Below are 18,563 nucleotides of genomic sequence, written 5' to 3'. Positions count from 1 at the left end.
TGGGGAGTCACCAGAACCGATCGAATCATCATTGGTGGGCGAATCACAAGAAATGAGCCACGGTATGGGCTGATGACTGTGTAGATCGAACCAAAATGAAGCCTTGATTAGTCTTCCTATACCTACTAGGATTTCCCGTCCATCCTTTGACACACTTTTTGGTATTTGTTCGTGTGACAAGTGAACCAATTTAGTCCATGATTCTTTCACACGATACACTCCCATGATCCATATGTCTATCTCATACGGCTTTTCAATATAAGATACTAAATGAAGACATCCCCTTATATCGACTAGATCCCACATTGACTAGGCAAGGGTAACTCAAAGAGCATTTCATTTTCAAGGCCAATACCTATTATTGGAGCATATTCTTTGTTAAATAGAGGTACCAAATGGAACCCATTATTAGAGAAAACTAATGTTTTCTTAATATTTTTATGATAGTCAAACGGATAGAGTTTAATATATTTCCATGAACTAGACTTGAAGCTAAAGATGGCATAATAATAACAACCATGGCGTTCATTATGGAATAAACGTAAGATTTTATAATTATGGCTCATGCACTCATAACCAAATCCAAAAACATCATTCTCATCAAAGTAATGGCGTATCACTCTAATATCGTCGCTACTTTGAGGGTTGTAAACCAAAATTTAGGATGCAAAGCAAGCCGTTGCAACAACCAACGGGTTTGAATTTGTGTTTTGGGTTTGGGTCGTGATGATTCGAGTGACCTAGCCTTTTCACCTCCTCTAACTCTAATTCTATAACCAAGACATCAAAGGGATGTTCACTAAAGAGGATGACTTGGGTACTAAAATTGGCCTTATTATTCATAATTTTAAGCGAGTGTAATTTTGTAAAATTTGGGTTCTTAATTAGATTAGGCAAAAACTTGCAAACACATTGGCAACGGACAAGAGGTTTGATAGGTAGCCGTAGGAGGATGTTACACTGCAGGTCAAACGGAAGCTCAGCTTGTCGGTTTTTTGTAAAAGAAGAATCGTTTATATCATCTGAATTACTTACTTGCTCAATTTCACCCAACTTTATACCTCCTTTTTGGGACAAAGGAGCTGCTATCGGCTCCTCCCTTGTATCTTCAACAATAGCCACAGTCATATTATTCTTTGACTTCTTCATAATTGTTCACCTGAATTTTTTTGAATTATTTATGTATGAAATTCTTCATAATATAACCTAAACAATGCTATGCACAAAAGTCTACCACATGTAAAGTTTCTTAATCCTGAACAAAATCAAATTAACACGTATTGATCTTATGCAAACTAATCAAATCTCAGACCCGTTTCTGTACAAAATTCTACCACACGTAAACTTTCCTAATCCTACACAATACCAAATTAACACGAATCTATCTTATGCCAACTAATCAAATCTCAGTCCCATTTCTAAGGATTTTGTGGCCTAAGGGACATACCAAAAAATTAGGTCCAAAGTTATTTACATATCACCTTTTACTTACCAAAGATAAAGTACGTATTTGTTTTTTCTTAGAAAGCAAAGATCAAGTATTAATACGATTAAATCTACTCCGTATCCAATAGCCTAATTCTTTGTCAAAAGATACTACGAATCAGCCTCAATACTTGATTACACTGATTATATACACTCAAAAAAGAATTAAAAAACATAATTAGTTGTCAATTAAACATTAGTTGTTATCATTTACAAGCACTTATGAATTACTCCTTAATGTACTAAATAAAAATTTCTCAAATTATACTCCTTGATTGATGTAATTAGGGTGATTACTTTGACCTTTAATTACTGTTTAAGTGACTGATCTATCTCTTGGCTGTGAAATCTTACCTGATTACTTTGACCCTTAATTACTAGTATGTAATACAAACTAATGTTATATATAAGGCCTCCTATTCGTACAATGCAAACTAACTCATCGCTTAAAAACCATTAACAAATTAATCACTCAAACTAAGTTTATTTTAATAAGTCAATGTTTTAATAGTGGTCTTTATGGAAACGCTATAATATTTTTTTATTTTTTTTATACGGTAGGATACAAGGTTTCCCACCCTATCACCGTAACCCTAGAACCGACCTTATGGAAATATTCCGGGATTAGGAAACATGTTAATCAACCGTCATAGTACTTTTAAGTAATATAATTATTTTGTGACAATTTCTATCTCAATTTAATTATATAATTATTAATTTCAATTTTATTTCGTTGATCTTATTACTAACGTTGTTTTTTATATATAATTGAACTCTCTATGCATGTTTGGATTGCTTCCAATATTCTACTGTCATGTTATGTTGTTTGAAATGACCTTTGCATGCTTAAAAAAGGAACGTGTACTTGAAAATCACAATTAATAAGATAATTCGGATAATCGGATATAGGTACCTTTAATCTTATTTTTAATCAATTGATCACAATATTTAACAATTATACTTGTGCATTAAATATTTAACCAATTTAGCCTAATATTAGTTTGGAATAAATTGAATCTTGTTTGTATGTTGGTTGAATACAAAATTATTGATCGATGCCGCAAATCTAGAGGCCAATATGGGCAGAGCGATCTCTTTATATTTCAAAGCTAATGCAACCCACAAATCCGTTGCAATAAATTCCAAATTCCGTCACAATAAACCTAATGCAACAACGTCGTATCGGCTGGTATTGCATTAGCCCTAACGCAACGGCAAAAAGACCTAATACAACGGTCACTTTATACTTGTGCATTAGCTGCATCTAATATAGCGACACCCTTATTGTCATCATATCATATCACTAATAATAAATAAAGTCGGGTCTCGCAGCCAGACCACGAGACAACGACACTTGTCACTCCAAATTTTCGCCAAGCATCGCGCCATATAAGCAACAACTATGCATAAACATGTCACGTACTCACGTTAGATGTCAGGTAAGCGATATCAGATATATTTTTTAGGATAAAAAATTTATTTTAGAGTTTTGTTTTCAATAATTTTTAGTCCTTTACATCGTAAATAATTTATTATTTTTTAAGCAAATTTAATAAAATTCGTTTTAAAATATGCTTTAAATGAGATCTATTCAAGATAAATTTTAACCAATTATGAGTACTTTATTTCAACTGAAAAAATATAGAAAAAAAACTATAAGAAAATTATTTTTCTAAATTTCTAACCTTAACATTTTTTTTTCACCTTCCAAATAAGCATAGGGTCACATTCAATGAAAACCAAGGTGTTTCGGGAATTTTGGGATACCCAAAAGGGGGTATGGTTTTCCTCGGGAGACAGATCCAAAATGCAGCACCCGTGCGGCCTGGACACCTGCAAAACAACGAATTTCCAATTTACCAGAGATCTGCCTCTGACGATCAAGTTCGTGACCGGCAACAGAATTTTAGAGGGAGAAAGTAGAGAGATGTGAGAGCAATTTTTGGGCATGGTGGCTTTGGTAATTGTGAATTCTTTTTTCCCATCATTGAATCAAAAAAAAAATTATAGGGTATTTATTGGGATGTTGGAGATCATGCTCCTAATTAGTTTTATAATCTAGGAAGGTCGGTTGCCCTATACATGATAGACACGTGTATTAGGGTATGCTTTATGGTTGGTTTTCTTCCTTTAATATGCTTTGAACCCTTCATTATCTAATGTCTCTCTTAGGCCACGTACATGTCATGTTCATATTGTCTTTTTATAGCTGAGAGAGAGAAAGATAAGATCTAAAATATAAACAATGCATTTTGTGTGCGGCTGGCCACACCATGTGGCCGCTTGTAAAAGAACAAAGTAATTCCAATAACATTGACGAAGTAATCACCCTCGTGATACTGACCAAGTAACCTCTATAACACTAATTGAATAACCTTATCACACTAATGAAGTAACCCATGTAAAACAAACCTCGTAACCCCTATAACACCAATGAAGTAACCATGATGGTTGGCCACACGATGTGGCCATATATTATGTAAATTCTATTTAATTTTCTATATATTAAAAATTAAATTAAGAAAATGAATAGTTAATAGAATAATGTGAATCAATAATATTAAATGTTACATGAAATGAGACACAATGCCCTTTTTTATATTGTCACAACTCACAATCATGAAAAAATTATAATAATTTATTTTATTTTTTTTAAAAAAAAAAACATTGAAGAAACAAAATAGTTTAAGACACTAAATAGAAATTAATATTGAGATTAGACGTGCCAACCCACTTTGTTTCCTCAACGTCTTCTCTATTATAGTGTTGTAAAATAACAGAATACACCGTAAGACCACCTCCAAACCCTCTGTTCTTTCTCTCTCTCTTCCACCAAAAATGTCATCACACAATAATAACCAACAACACCATTACATGACCCCTTCAACACCCCGCGAGAGACGATCATCGTTGACGTTATCATCGTCGTCGAAAAAGATGAAATCCTTCGCAATGCCACCATCTCCGATACCGAATGCAAAAGGGTCTCGATCAGCAGCAATAGATGATCGTAAGCTAACTGATTACTTTACAAACAACCTACAAATACCGTACTTACGTCTACCTGATCCTTACAACTTGTCTCACACGACCCAGGTTCGAATCCCGGCTCAGATAGACTACAGGCTATTAGTCTCGAGGGTTGGGAACTCTATCGAGAGGCTGGTTCGGTCGGCGAGGGAGTTTGGGGTGGTTCGGATCGTTGGGCATGGGATCGAGAGGCAGGAGGTTCGGTTGGTTAAAGCCGAGGTCGAGCTGTTCTTCAAAAGTCTTGATGAGAGGAAGACTAAGTTTAGGAAGAGTTTCGTTGACAGGGTTGGTAATCGAGAGGAGTTTGTTTGGTTTCGTTCTGATAAGGCTATGTTACTTTGGGCTCGGGAGGTCATGGGGTCCGATCGATACCGCGATTTCAGGTAAAATTATGCGCACATGTTATATGATCTTTTACATGGAAGAATTTTGAATTCAATTTTTTTTTTTTCCTCCTATAAAATAAATACTACTCCGTTTCATAATGATCTTACAGGACATGTATAATCCGTGTTTAAATGAACGTAGTAGTCAAATGGTTAAATTGGTACTTTGGATAGAGGTGGCCAAATTTGATACCTTGCTAGGATTAAACTCACATTAATTATTCATGTTGTGTGTGTTACACTTTTCTTTAATATATTCTTCTATGATGTGGACATGCATGTATGGTACTAAGCTAGTGGCAACAATAGAGATTTATTCTTATATTACCTTCGGTTTTTTTAAAGTTCTTAACACTTTGACTGACTTGTTTGAGGTCATGTCGAGCTAATAAGATTACTACTAACTTGTTTGTAGGATTTGATTGACACTTTCGAATTTTAATTCCAATTAATTAATGCGTGATTTAATTTGCTAGCATAGCTTCTTATGATATAGGGGCGGGTATATCACAAGAAGCTATGCCATTTGTATGCTTCAACTTTTTTTTTTTTTTGGGGGGGTGGGTTAATGTGGGTTTTTGGAAGCGGATTTCAATAATCGCTTCCCATTTGGGGTAGCCCTATTACTTTTTTCTACTGGTGTTGATATACGTAGTATAAGCTTTTTTGGGTGACAATCAGGTATTCAGAGTTGTATTTGTAAGAAGCGATCAAAATAGTAAATTAAATGACAAAGATCCACACATGAACTTGTACATTTCTAGGCCTATTATTACTAACCCTTTCTCCAACCATGCCTCAGCCACGACTAAGTTGCTAAGTAAGCCTATGACAGTTGATCATGCAGTGTCCGCTAATAAACTTGTCTATGAATATACTACGTACAAATGTACTATACAATCATATTAGTGGCGGATTTTTCTTCCGAGTATAACAAGATAAGTGAAGTTTGTTTGTTACATTACTCCGTATCGAAGTTTATTTCCTGTTTTTATTGTGTAGTACATGTTGATAAGTTCATATTGTTGTGCGACAGCGGAAGCAAAGGTCGAAAACAAACAAGAAAACAATAAAGAAATTCAATGCAAACAATAAGAACAACACCAAGAATTTACGTGGTTCACTATCGATGTGATAGCTACGTCCACGGGCACCGAGATCGAATGATTTCACTATAAACTGCAAAGATTACAAAGATGATTCTTGTATTTCTCAAGAACGGCTTTCACTCTGTCTCTCTTAACCCTAATACTGATATTAGGGAGGTTTTATATTAATCCCTAATTAAAAGATACTTGGGCAAAAAGATAATAAAATAAGATAACCTAAAACCGCAAAATCCGCGTTCCGTATTTTTCCTTCTCCGCCCGGTCAGACCGGGCAAGGTCTGCCCGATCGGGCGCGAGAAGAAAACTCCATACGAATGCTTCAACGTATCCAACCCCCACCGCCCGGTCAGACCGGGCAAGGTCTGCCCGATCGGGCGAAGGCTCGCCCGGTCGGGCGAAGGCTCGCCCGGTCGGGCGCGAGAGCAGCTTCTTCAACGAATTTGCCAGGCACCTCTTCTTCTTCCGCCCGGTCAGACCGGGCAATGTCCGCCCGATCGGGCGGACAAAGCTACGAAGTACGAGTCACCTAATATACTTATCAACAATCTCCACCTTGACGAGAACTCGTAGTCAGCAAACAACCCCATCAAGACATAGTGAAAAAACATCTCAAGCCAAACCCGATGCAGGACTCATGCATAAGCCATACATCCCGATAAGTCTTCAACCAAGACCCATCACATACTCGTCTCCAAGTATAACAACTCATAATGCTCCACCTGCATCACAAGCCCCGGGCAAGCTCCACCTTAAGGCCAACACACCTACACCAGGAGCTCCCCAACTTCGCCCCTCAGGGCCTACTACATCACGTAGTAATCAATATTTAGCAAGTCTAAGCAATGTTTAAACTTGCTAAACGGAACAGGCTTAGTGAAGAAATCAGCCGGGTTGTCAGCAGTCCCAATCTTCTTCACCTTAATCCTCTTGTCAGTACGCAAGAAATGATACCTGACATCAATGTGCTTCGTCCGATCATGGTGTACTTGATCTTTAGCTAAGCAAATCGCACTTAGACTATCACAATACACTGTAGCAAAATCCTGTGCAATACCCAGTTCACCTACTAGGCCTTTGAGCCAAATAGACTCCTTAGCTGCAGAAGTTAAAGCCATATACTCAGCTTCAGTAGTTGACAACGTAACTGATGACTGCAATGTAGACTTCCAACTAACCACAGAACCACCCAAAGTGAACACATAACCAGTCACAGACCTCCTGGTATCCACATCAGCTGCATAATCAGAATCACTGTACCCAGTGACCAAGCATTCCTTACCATTCCCGTACACAAGACCAATATCAGCTGTCCCTCTCAGGTAGCGAAAAATCCTTTTCACCCCTTGCCAGTGTTCCCTCCCAGGTCGAGCCATAAACCTGCTTACAACACTAACAGCATGCGCAATATCCGGCCTAGTACAGACCATAGCATACATCAAACAACCAACCGCGTTTGCATATGGAACTCTAGACATATAAGACAACTCCTCCTCTGATTGAGGTGACATAGACAAAGACAACTTACAACTAACAGTAGTTGGCGTACTTATAGGCTTCGATTTTTCCATCCCAAAACGAGACAGAATCTTTTCAATGTAGCTTTTCTGAGTCAAGAAAAGCTTACCTCTAGCCCGATCCCTGTAGATCTCCATACCCAAAATCTTCCTAGCTGCACCCAAGTCTTTCATGTCAAACTCCGAGTTAAGCATCTCCTTTAATCTAGCAATATCAGATTTATTCTTTGTGGCAACCAACATGTCATCAACATATAACAAAAGATAAATCATGGAACCATTATCCAGCTTACTATGATACACACAGCAATCATATGAATTCCTGTCAAAACCTTGTGAAACCATAAAAGAATCAAACCTTTTGTACCACTGTCGGGGGGATTGCTTAAGTCCATACAATGACTTTAGCAATCTGCAGGCATAGTGTTCCTTTCCAGGAACTTCGAATCCTTCGGGCTGCTTCATCAGAATCTCCTCCTCCAAATCGCCATGAAGGAAAGCCGTTTTAACATCCAACTGCTCCAGCTCAAGATCAAAATGTGCTACAATTGACAATAACACACGGATAGAAGTATGTCGAACCACAGGTGAGAATATCTCAACAAAGTCAACCCCTTCTACCTGACTGAACCCCTTAGCAACTAGCCTAGCCTTAAAACGTATTTGCTCAGTTTCCGACAACCCTTCTTTCTTCTTGTAAATCCATTTACAACCCACAAGCTTCCTCCCTTCCGGTACCTTTACCAGTTCCCACACTCTGTTCTTGTAAAGAGACTGCATCTCTTCACCCATTGCGGCAAGCCATTGCGCAGACTCACTACAACTAATTGCTTGTTTATATGTGGCAGGTTCAAATGACTCTACATCATCAGCTACACTCAATGCATAACCTGTCATCGCATCAACACAGCAATTTCTTCCCTCCATCTCTTCAATCAATCTAACAGGCTTCTTGATAACTCGTTTAGGCATCTCAAGAATGGTGTCAGGTTGACTAGATGACCCCTGATTAGATTGCTCCACCTCATCCCCAGAGTTAGAATGAGTAGGAGTAATCTCAGGTTCAGGAGTACCCGGCACTGGAACATCAGCATCATCATCAATATATTGTACCCGAGGTAAATCAGCAATGGTAGACTGATGTACCTCAAGTACCCCATCTGTCTGTAATAAATTGTCTCCTTCCCTTCTCAAATCTGAAATCTCTGCATTTTTAATTGAATACATGGTGTTTTCATCGAAAGTAACATCCCTACTAAGAATGACCCGACCCTCCGAAGGTGAAAAAATTCTAAACCCCTTCACACCATCCCCGTACCCAACAAAACACCCCTTCTTGGCTCGTGGATCCAGCTTACCCTCAATAACATGATAATAAGCAACACAACCAAAAATCTTCAAATTCGAAAAATTAGGCAACTTACCACTCCAGATCTCAAACGGAATTTTGGAATCAATTCCAGAATGAGGACCCCTATTAATGACATAACAAGCTGTTAACACAGCTTCACTCCAGTACCTCCTCCCAAGCCCTGCATTAGAGAGCATGCATCGAACTCTCTCTAGCAGTGTCTGATTAACCCGTTCTGCTACACCGTTCTGCTGTGGTGTCTTCCTGACAGTATGATGCCGACCTATACCCTCATCTGCACAGAACTGATTAAACTCGTCTTTGCAAAACTCTAGCCCATTGTCCGTTCGTAGCTTCTTGATCTTCCTTCCTTGTCGATTTTCCACCAAAGCTTTCCATTGCTTGAAAACTTTGAAGGCCTCATCCTTTGACTTAAGCAACCTAAGCCATGTGTATCGGGACTTGTCGTCAACAAATGACACAAAATAGTGGTAACCTCCCATACCTTCAACTCTAGATGGACCCCAGCAATCTGAATGGATGTAATCGAGCACTGCATCAGTAATGTGAGCACCCTTGCTGAACTTTGACCTGTGTTTCTTTCCAAACACACAATGCTCACAAAATTCAAGGTTGGCAACCTTGACCCCGGATAGAAGACCCCTCTTGGACAATAGCTGCATCCCCTTCTCCCCCATATGACCAAGCCTCATGTGCCAAATCTTAGTCATCTCCTGGTGAGATACAGATGCGCAAACCGCAGAACTAGGCAGTGTAACACCCTCAAAAACATAGAGGGTGTTCCTTTTGATACCCTTAAGTACCAACTCAGAACCTCTGAAAATACACAACTCCCCATCTGAAAACACACCATTGTACCCCAAGTCATCCAGGGTACCCAATGAAATCAGATTCTTTCCTAAAGCAGGAACATGCCGTACATTAGTCAAAGTTAACCTCCGCCCATCAACAGTCCTCAACCTCATGGAACCAATACCTGTGACCTTACATGGAGCATTGTTACCGACTATAACCATACCCCCATTGCGAGGTTCATATGTATCAAACCAATCTCGACGTGGACACATATGGAACGAACACCCCGAATCTAGAACCCAGTTATCAGATAAATCATCAGACCTAGCAGAACTGACTAATGCTAAATCTTCCTCTGAATTATAGCTCTCATTCGGTTTCTCTTCAACTACAGCAGCCTGGGACTTGTTTTTCCTCACCGGACAATTATTCCTAAAGTGACCCGGTTCTTTACAGTAATAACATGTTTTAGTAGTAGTTTTACTAGATCCATCCTTGCCGTTTCCAGCACCCGACCCAGCATTGTTCCCCTTGTTAAACCCCTTATTCTTTTTAGACTTTCCGGACTTAACAAACAACCCACTACCATTATCCCCATTATCACTCGTAGCTTTCATTCTGAGTTCCCTAGTATGAAGTGCTGCCTTCACTTCTTCTAAGGTTATAGAATCCTTACCAACAACAAAAGACTCTACAAAATTCTCAAAGCTAGACGGTAGAGATACAAGTAAAATCAACGCAGCATCCTCATCATCAATTTTAACATCTAAATTACGTAAATCAAGCAAAATAGAGTTAAGTTTTTCTAGATGTTCCCGTAAGGAAGTACCTGACTGCATCCGGAGGCTAAACAACCGCTGTTTCAGTAATAATTTGTTGGTCAACGACTTAGTCATATACAATGACTCCAGCTTCAGCCACAATCCAGCCGCCGTTTCCTGATCAGCCACCTCCGTGATGATTTGATCATCAAGACTAAGTAATATGGTAGAGTGTGCCTTCTCTTCCATAACTTCTAACTGCGAGTCAGTCGGTCCGTCTCCTGACTCCGAAGTAGTACTCTTTGGAGCCAACGGACGCCATATCTGCTGTTGTTTTAACAGAGCCTTCATCTTAATTTGCCATAGCCCGAAACTATTTTTCCCGGTAAACTTCTCAATTCTTATTGTTGAATCTCCTGCCATTGTTATCTTCAAGAAACTCTCCAAGGATTGAACCTGAGCTCTTGATACCAATTGTTGTGCGACAGCGGAAGCAAAGGTCGAAAACAAACAAGAAAACAATAAAGAAATTCAATGCAAACAATAAGAACAACACCAAGAATTTACGTGGTTCACTATCGATGTGATAGCTACGTCCACGGGCACCGAGATCGAATGATTTCACTATAAACTGCAAAGATTACAAAGATGATTCTTGTATTTCTCAAGAACGGCTTTCACTCTGTCTCTCTTAACCCTAATACTGATATTAGGGAGGTTTTATATTAATCCCTAATTAAAAGATACTTGGGCAAAAAGATAATAAAATAAGATAACCTAAAACCGCAAAATCCGCGTTCCGTATTTTTCCTTCTCCGCCCGGTCAGACCGGGCAAGGTCTGCCCGATCGGGCGCGAGAAGAAAACTCCATACGAATGCTTCAACGTATCCAACCCCCACCGCCCGGTCAGACCGGGCAAGGTCTGCCCGATCGGGCGAAGGCTCGCCCGGTCGGGCGAAGGCTCGCCCGGTCGGGCGCGAGAGCAGCTTCTTCAACGAATTTGCCAGGCACCTCTTCTTCTTCCGCCCGGTCAGACCGGGCAATGTCCGCCCGATCGGGCGGACAAAGCTACGAAGTACGAGTCACCTAATATACTTATCAACACATATAAAGTAGCCTCGAAACATATATGGCTTATTAGTTAATTTAGAGACTAAGGGGATAACAAAAGACAAATAATAAATGCATACATTAGATTTTGGAGGGCCTTATCTTCAAAATTTGGATATCAATATCTTTGCGCTATTTTCATTGATGTATAACTAATGTTACATCTTAAATTCCAAATTAAATTAATGTTACATCTGGTGTTTAATTTGCAGCCGTAAGATGGAAGGTGTAGTGAGCAAACTTGACAGAATCTCAGAGGAATTAGCAGAAGTACTGTCAAAATTCTCAGATAAGCGTTTTGAGAAGGTGATCGAAGAGAGGGAATCCATAATAAGCTTATATAGATACAATGACACGCACCCTAGCCTGCTCGTATCAAACGAGGACATCCACGAGTCGTATGATCATGCTTTGAGTCTGCATATGGCTATGGAACGCGGCGAATTCTATGTGCATACAGATAAAGGGCCTTTGTCCTTCAGCACTGACCCTGATACCATTGTTGTTACTGTTGGAGAACAACTAAAGGTACGTCTTTCTCTAATTTATAGCCTTCTTATACTCTTAATTTAGTAAATTAGTAGTCGTAATAATAAGGCTTTGTACGTGTTTAAGTTCCAATAAACATAGATGACTTCTTATACGTAGTATGTTCTAATAATTCAAGTACGTAAATTACTTCTTTTATACCTAAATAATGAGTTCGCAAGTTACTAATGCAATAGTCTATGGTATCACAGCGAACCCAATACACAATCAAATTGAAATAATGCAATTTAATTTATTTTACGAATTGAAGTATCACGTTTAGGATTTATAATTTGATAAGAACTTGCTTAAATATATTTGATGACAGGAATGGAGTGCTGGAGACTTCAACGCTGTTTTAGGGGAATTGATCTTTGATCCAAACTTGCATGGGACTGAAGCATCATACTCATTAGAGCTCAAATGTTCACCCTTAAATCTTAACTTGGGTCATACCAAAAAAGTAATTAAGACCATTTCCTTGCTTGATCAATTGTTGATCATACTATTCTTAAGCTTTTTTTACCAAGTAATTTTGTACACTTTGTCTATACCATCTTTAGGAACATACTTGTATTAGAAAGATATACTTACCATTTATTTGGAATTTTTTTTTTTTTTTTTTACTTTTGGAATTCGTTTTTAACTCCCTCTTGATCTTTAATTATGTATAGTTACTTAGTTAGATTTCATGTGTGTGCGTTTAGATTTAGTGTAAGTTAAAATCTTTGGAATGTTGATAATATGATGATTGTTGTTACTAGCTAGCTAGAGATTGAAAAAAAAAATTATTAAGCTTCTAACAACAAGTTTAGATCGTAGTAAATCAAAATTTGACGTGTGAAAATGAATTGAATCAAGCCAAGCTTTTGATTTTAAAAGGTGTTTTGCAATGAGCATAATTATAATTAATATTAAGTCACAATTTAAAGATCTTAAAAGGTAATTTCTTGTAATATACGACCTTTTTAGAGGGGCGATCTAATGATTTCTCGTAATCGAGCGGATGATTTTTATCTATTCATTTGAATGTATTTGGAAATTTGACAGTTGTTGCTATCCCGTAAGAATCTTTAGTTCTTTACCAACAAATCGATTCTGGGGCAAAAGATGATATTTTTTTTTATATTATAAACTCTTACCCACAATAATTGCCTTAGGGGAACAAACAACTACACATACAACCAATAACTACACGTACTACTTGGTAGATTTATTGAAAACATCAATGAATATTTAGACAAGGAAAAAGGTTTAAACAAAATAGCCTTATTTTGGAAGTATTAGATTGTTTCCGGCCTAAATTAGGGGTGAAAGTTCGGTTTGCGTTGTGGTTTATAACTCAAACTAAAACCAAAACATATTAATTCGGTTTGAGATTTTTCAAACCGCACCGCACCATATTATTATTAGGTCCAAACCAAACCACACCATATTTAATTCGGTTTTTTTTTTTTTTAAAAAAAAAAAAAAACCAAACCGCAATTTTTGGGCCTAGTGTTTTGGGCTTTGATTTGTAACATTTTTTGGGCATAATTTTTCAAAACCTATTTTTGGACTTGATTTAATTAGTCTTCCAAAAAAAAAAACAAATGATATCATTAGGCTATTAACAAATAACAAGTCCTAATGATGGCGTAAGCGGTTTTTTTCTTTTTTTTCTTTTTTTTTTGGCCTTATATATGAAGGGGATTGGACTCTAGGTAATTAGGAATCCTAAATTTCGGTTTTTGGTTTTTATAAACTCAAAACCGAAACCAAACCGCAAACCATATGTTTTAAGTTTTCAAAACCAAACCGCACCATATTAAAAAAGAAACCGAACCATATTATAGATGTTATTTAGATATAAAAAAATAAAAAAAAAAATAATAAAAAAAAAGGTTGAATGCTCTCTACAAAACAGTTATATGTTCATTACAAAAACAGTTGTATATTCTTTACAAAACAGGTTATGTTCTTTCCGTTTTTTTTTTTTTCGTCTGAACCCGCCTGTACCATAAAAGGGAATTTTGTCTAGAACTACCCGCAACATGACACAGGGTCATTTGTGAACAACTACCCATTTTTTTTATTTGTTTACAACTACCCGCAAGTTTGAAAAAGTTTGAGTAGCACTACCCATTAACGTTTTCCATCCAAAAAACCGTTGGTGGGCCCTACATTGTACACGTGCCAATTATTTATTGGATAAAAAAATTAAAAAAAAAAACTCAACCGCCGTGAAACCCTAGCCCTTACCCCCAGCCACCACCAAAAACCGGCCGGTCGCCCTCCTTAACCTCCGAAAACGGTCGGCCACCAACCCTTCACCCCAACCCGACACCCCTACCAGTCCCACGACCCTCCCTCCATCTCCTTCAACCCACGACCCACACTAGCCTCACTCGCCGCACCGCCCTCTCTCTCCTTTGACGAGCCACCCGGATTCGAAACACCCTCCCTCAAACCCAGACCCGAAACCGAATCCCTCCTTACCCGAAATCGAAACCACCACCTATAATCGAAATCGAGTCGGTGTTCAAAATGGTGTGCGATGGTGGGTTTTGGTGTTGTCAGAGGATAGAGAGGGAGGAGAGGCGATGGTTGGGGAGGGTTCATGGGTCCTGGGTTAGGGTCGCCTGCAGTGAAAAGGGGTGGCAGTGGCTGGTAGGTTTGGAGATGGTGGTGTGGGTGGCTGATTGGTGGTCGGGGGGTTCCGGCCGGCCGGTTTTTGGTGGTGGCTGGGGGTAGGGATTAGGGTTTCACAGTGGTTGGGGTGGCTGTGTTTTTATTTGTTTTTTTTTTAAATTTTTTTTTAAATTTTTTTATCCAATAAATAAATGACACGTGTACAATATGAGGTCCACTAACGGTTTTTTGGATGGAAAACGTTAATGGGTAGTGCTACCCAAACGTTTTCAAACTTGCGGGTAGTTGTAAACAAATAAAAAAAAATGGGTAGTTGTTCACAAATGATCCTATCTTACGGGTAGTTGTTTACAAAATTCTCCCATAAAAATTCAGGTACCTTGTTGCAATGTGCTAGTCAAGTTGGACACTTAAAATAAATAATTTTTTTTTAAAAAAAAGGGGAAAACTTGCCCTTTGTACTTTTGTAGCTTACGGAGTTACACTGTTACAGTATCACTTTTACGCTGCTCCCTCTTTCTCTCTTCTCCATTGAAGCGTACTCTGAAATCTCCATTGAAGAGCCTTCTGAGCTTTCCCTGATTCCCTCCTCCATTGAAGCGGCTTCTGAGGTACTTGTTTATTTTTTATTTCTTAACATTTATCATCGAATATCTACAATTTACTTTCACATTTTCTGTAATTTAATTGTCATTATAGTCAATTTAGGGTTCGGATTCTTGAAGTATTGGTTATAATGATGTAAATGATACATTTTGTTGCTGGAATTTTTCTATGTATTCTGAATCCTGAATTTAATGTGATTTTCCGAGCTTAATTCGTAATTTTGTCAAATTTGGTTGCTAATGTGTTGCATATTTCGAGCCAAATTGAGAGTTTAGAACCATTCTTAAGTAGTTGATGATTAATAAGGCCTTAATACCATTGAACCATTTCAACTATTCAGCTTAATTTAGCATGTTTACTAAAAAGAGTACTGTTTATTAAAAAAAAAAATTGTTTATGTGTGATTATTACTTGTTAATACTAGGAAATTGAACATGGTGGAACTATCATTTGGAGAAAAGAATTTCATAAGAGGCGGTATTGCTCAAAATCTTCGTTGTGATGGTCGCAAACGCTTATCTTACCGACCTATATTCGTTGATACTGGGGTCATTCCACAGGTCTTGCTCCTCCCTTCTATTCTTATTATCACAATTTGAGTGGAAATTTAGATGATTTTTGTTGTTAATTTTAGGCAAATGATTCAGCAAGAGTGCGGATTGGGGGAACCGATGTCATTGCTAGTGTCAAGGTAGATTATTTTGGATCCCTCTTTCGTAATGTAATGATTTAGGTTCTCATCTATAGTTAGTTTTGGTTGTAATGTGTGTGTTTGATTGAGTGCAGGCCGAATTAGGGAGACCCAATTCATCTCAACCCAATAAAGGAAAGATTTCAATACACATTGATTGTAGTGCTACAGCTGCACCTATATTTCAGGTTTTCTTTATATTTATATTGTTCTATCTATTTATTCATTGCCTATTAACTCACTTTGTCAGGATATAAATAAAGGATTAGGAATACGACTTTGAGATGTTCAGGGGAAACTAGTCATTTTCTTGTACTAGTGGCGGTATGTTATAATTCGTTTACCTTGCTTAATATTGATTGATGGAGAATGAACTAAGATTACACAAGTATTATGTAACAAAATCATGTTTAATCCTTGATTGTTAGGGACTTGGACAGGCTACGGATTAAGTGTTCATTCACTAGAGTTTATTTTTGAATTCTAATGACCTGTTAGATGTGGAAAGTAGTCTTTCATTCCAACCTCCTATGATTTTGTATAGATTGGGAACGTCGTAGCTCAAATGTGTTTTGTGGTTTTGTAATGTTGGTTGGCATCATTTGAATTGCTATTTTTTGGTCAAAAAATAAATAAAGAGTAAGAATAAAGGCTATAGATCCAAATAGCTTTTTGTAGTCAAATATTCATTAGCTCCTGACATTTATGTAATGTATTTATGTGCTTTCTTACTTAAGTTGTATTCTGTATGAACTCCATCTTTTGATAATTTTGTTGCCCTGTATACTAGGACAAAGTAAATATACATGTGGTTGTTTATTGTTATTGACCAGGTATTACTTTAAATGTCTCATGTCACAGGGCAAAGGGGGTGAAGCATAATCAACAGAACTTGCTGCTGATCTTCAGCGTTGCCTCTTGGGTGGTAAAAGTGGAGCAGGTAGGGACTTTTGTATAAACATGCATTAACTTAATATTCACGTGTTTTATCAAGGTGAAAGAGTTGTGGATAATGTATGATCCACTTTGTTTTAGGAGCTGGAATTGACCTTTCATCCCTATCTATTGTGGAAGGGAAGGTTTGTTGGGATCTTTATATTGATGGCCTTGTGGTTAGTTCAGATGGGAATATGCTGGATACCTTAGGTGCTGCAATCAAGGTATTACTTAATTTTTTTGTGCCGCTGCCAACCTTTTTCCTAACATGTTCATGAAATCAGCTTGGCTAGTTATTAAATTACCTGCCCTCTGAGATCTGTCAGTCAAAACTTTAAGAGCTTGTTTATTGTTTAAAATCAAATAATACAGGAAAGTTGAGGAAGTAGATCTTCCTCTCCACATTAAGGTGAAGAGAATTTACTCTTCTGTTCCCAATTCCCCATTCTGTAGTTGTCCTGTTACTCCTTTACAACTTTCAACTTTGTTTAGATATGCTGTACTTACATGAGGTGCTTAGCTCAAGCCAACCCTATTAATGGAGCTATATGTCCTTTGGGTTACCAGAAACTTAGCATCTTAACTTCTGTAAACAGAGGTGCAGGGTTTTGAAAATTAAGAATCATAATTTTGAATATAAGGAAGTGGAATTTGTTCAGAATGTTATTACAATTTCCGTGGACATTTGTGCTGCTGCTATATTTCAATATTTGTGACATTGATGCTGACATTCTTCTAGAAGCACTTGATTTTATACTTGATGGTATTGATGATGTTTGCTGATCCCACTTTCTTGTACTGGCCACTTTAAGTGATACCGGCATTCCAAAAGTTAATGTCATTGTTGCTGATTCGACATCTGCTGGTGATCAACCTGAAGTTGATGTTAGCGATGAAGAATTTTTACAGTTGACACTTCTGCAGTACCTGTGATTGTTACATTGACCAAGGTTCTGCACCATTCATCGTGACTTTCTTTTATAAAGCATAAATGGTTTTATTTGTCTTGCTTTATATTATCAGCTAATTAACCATTATGCACAAGACACAAATACCTATCTTCTTCAAAATTGAATAGAGTTTTATGCTCTATTTGTGACAACTCTGTGCATTATCAATCTATCAATCAAAGCCTTAATCCCATAAGTGGGGAACTCTGTGCATTATGCAGGTAGGAAAACATTACATAGTAGATGCAACAGAAGAGGAGGAATCTCAAATGAGTTCCGCGATGTCTGTCTCTATCAACAGGAAGGGCGTTATATGTGGTCTTTCCAAGCGCGAGGGTGCAGGTGTAGATCCAAGTATAGTCCTTGATATGATCTCAGTAGCAAAACACGTGAGCAAGAATTTTATAAACAAATTAGACTCTGAGATAGCTGCTGCAGAAGCTCGTGAGGAAGAATCATGAAAATCGATTTACATGTTTGAATTAAGCTCCAATGTTTTTGCAGAATAGTGACTTTTGACCTAGGAAATTATGTTTCATACAAATAGATTCTAGATTGTACCAAGTGTCAAAATATAGTGAAATATTATAGTTACCATTGATGGAAATTTTATACCAGAATGATAGATCATCTCGTTAATCAAACGAGATTTTTTTGC

At 37.8% G+C, this 18,563-nt stretch overlaps 1 protein-coding gene and 1 pseudogene across 1 annotated transcript; both read left to right on the top strand.

Moving 5' to 3' along the window:
* Positions 1 to 4,053: 4,053 nt before the first annotated feature.
* LOC110731001 lies at positions 4,054 to 12,973 on the top strand. The gene is made up of 3 exons (XM_021910858.1): positions 4,054 to 4,898; positions 11,776 to 12,091; positions 12,420 to 12,973. Exons 1-3 carry the CDS (start codon positions 4,324 to 4,326, stop codon positions 12,669 to 12,671), a joined length of 1,143 nt encoding a protein of 380 aa, XP_021766550.1. The 5' UTR covers positions 4,054 to 4,323; the 3' UTR covers positions 12,672 to 12,973.
* A 901-nt stretch (positions 12,974 to 13,874) lies between these two features.
* LOC110730992 lies at positions 13,875 to 18,563 on the top strand (annotated as a pseudogene).

The sequence above is a fragment of the Chenopodium quinoa genome, unplaced genomic scaffold, assembly GCF_001683475.1.
Source record: "Chenopodium quinoa cultivar QQ74 unplaced genomic scaffold, ASM168347v1, whole genome shotgun sequence".
Classification (NCBI taxonomy): domain Eukaryota; kingdom Viridiplantae; phylum Streptophyta; class Magnoliopsida; order Caryophyllales; family Amaranthaceae; genus Chenopodium; species Chenopodium quinoa.
Note: the sequence above shows the minus strand (reverse complement) of the source record. Positions and strands in the feature narration are given on the sequence as shown.

Excerpts from the sequence above, each read along its gene's own strand:
- LOC110731001 (XM_021910858.1), top strand. The coding sequence starts at position 4,324 with ATGTCATCACACAATAATAACCAACAACACCATTACATGACCCCTTCA. Across the intron at positions 4,899-11,775 it reads GATCGATACCGCGATTTCAG|CCGTAAGATGGAAGGTGTAG; the intron begins GTAAAATTATGC and ends TTTAATTTGCAG. Across the intron at positions 12,092-12,419 it reads CTGTTGGAGAACAACTAAAG|GAATGGAGTGCTGGAGACTT; the intron begins GTACGTCTTTCT and ends ATTTGATGACAG.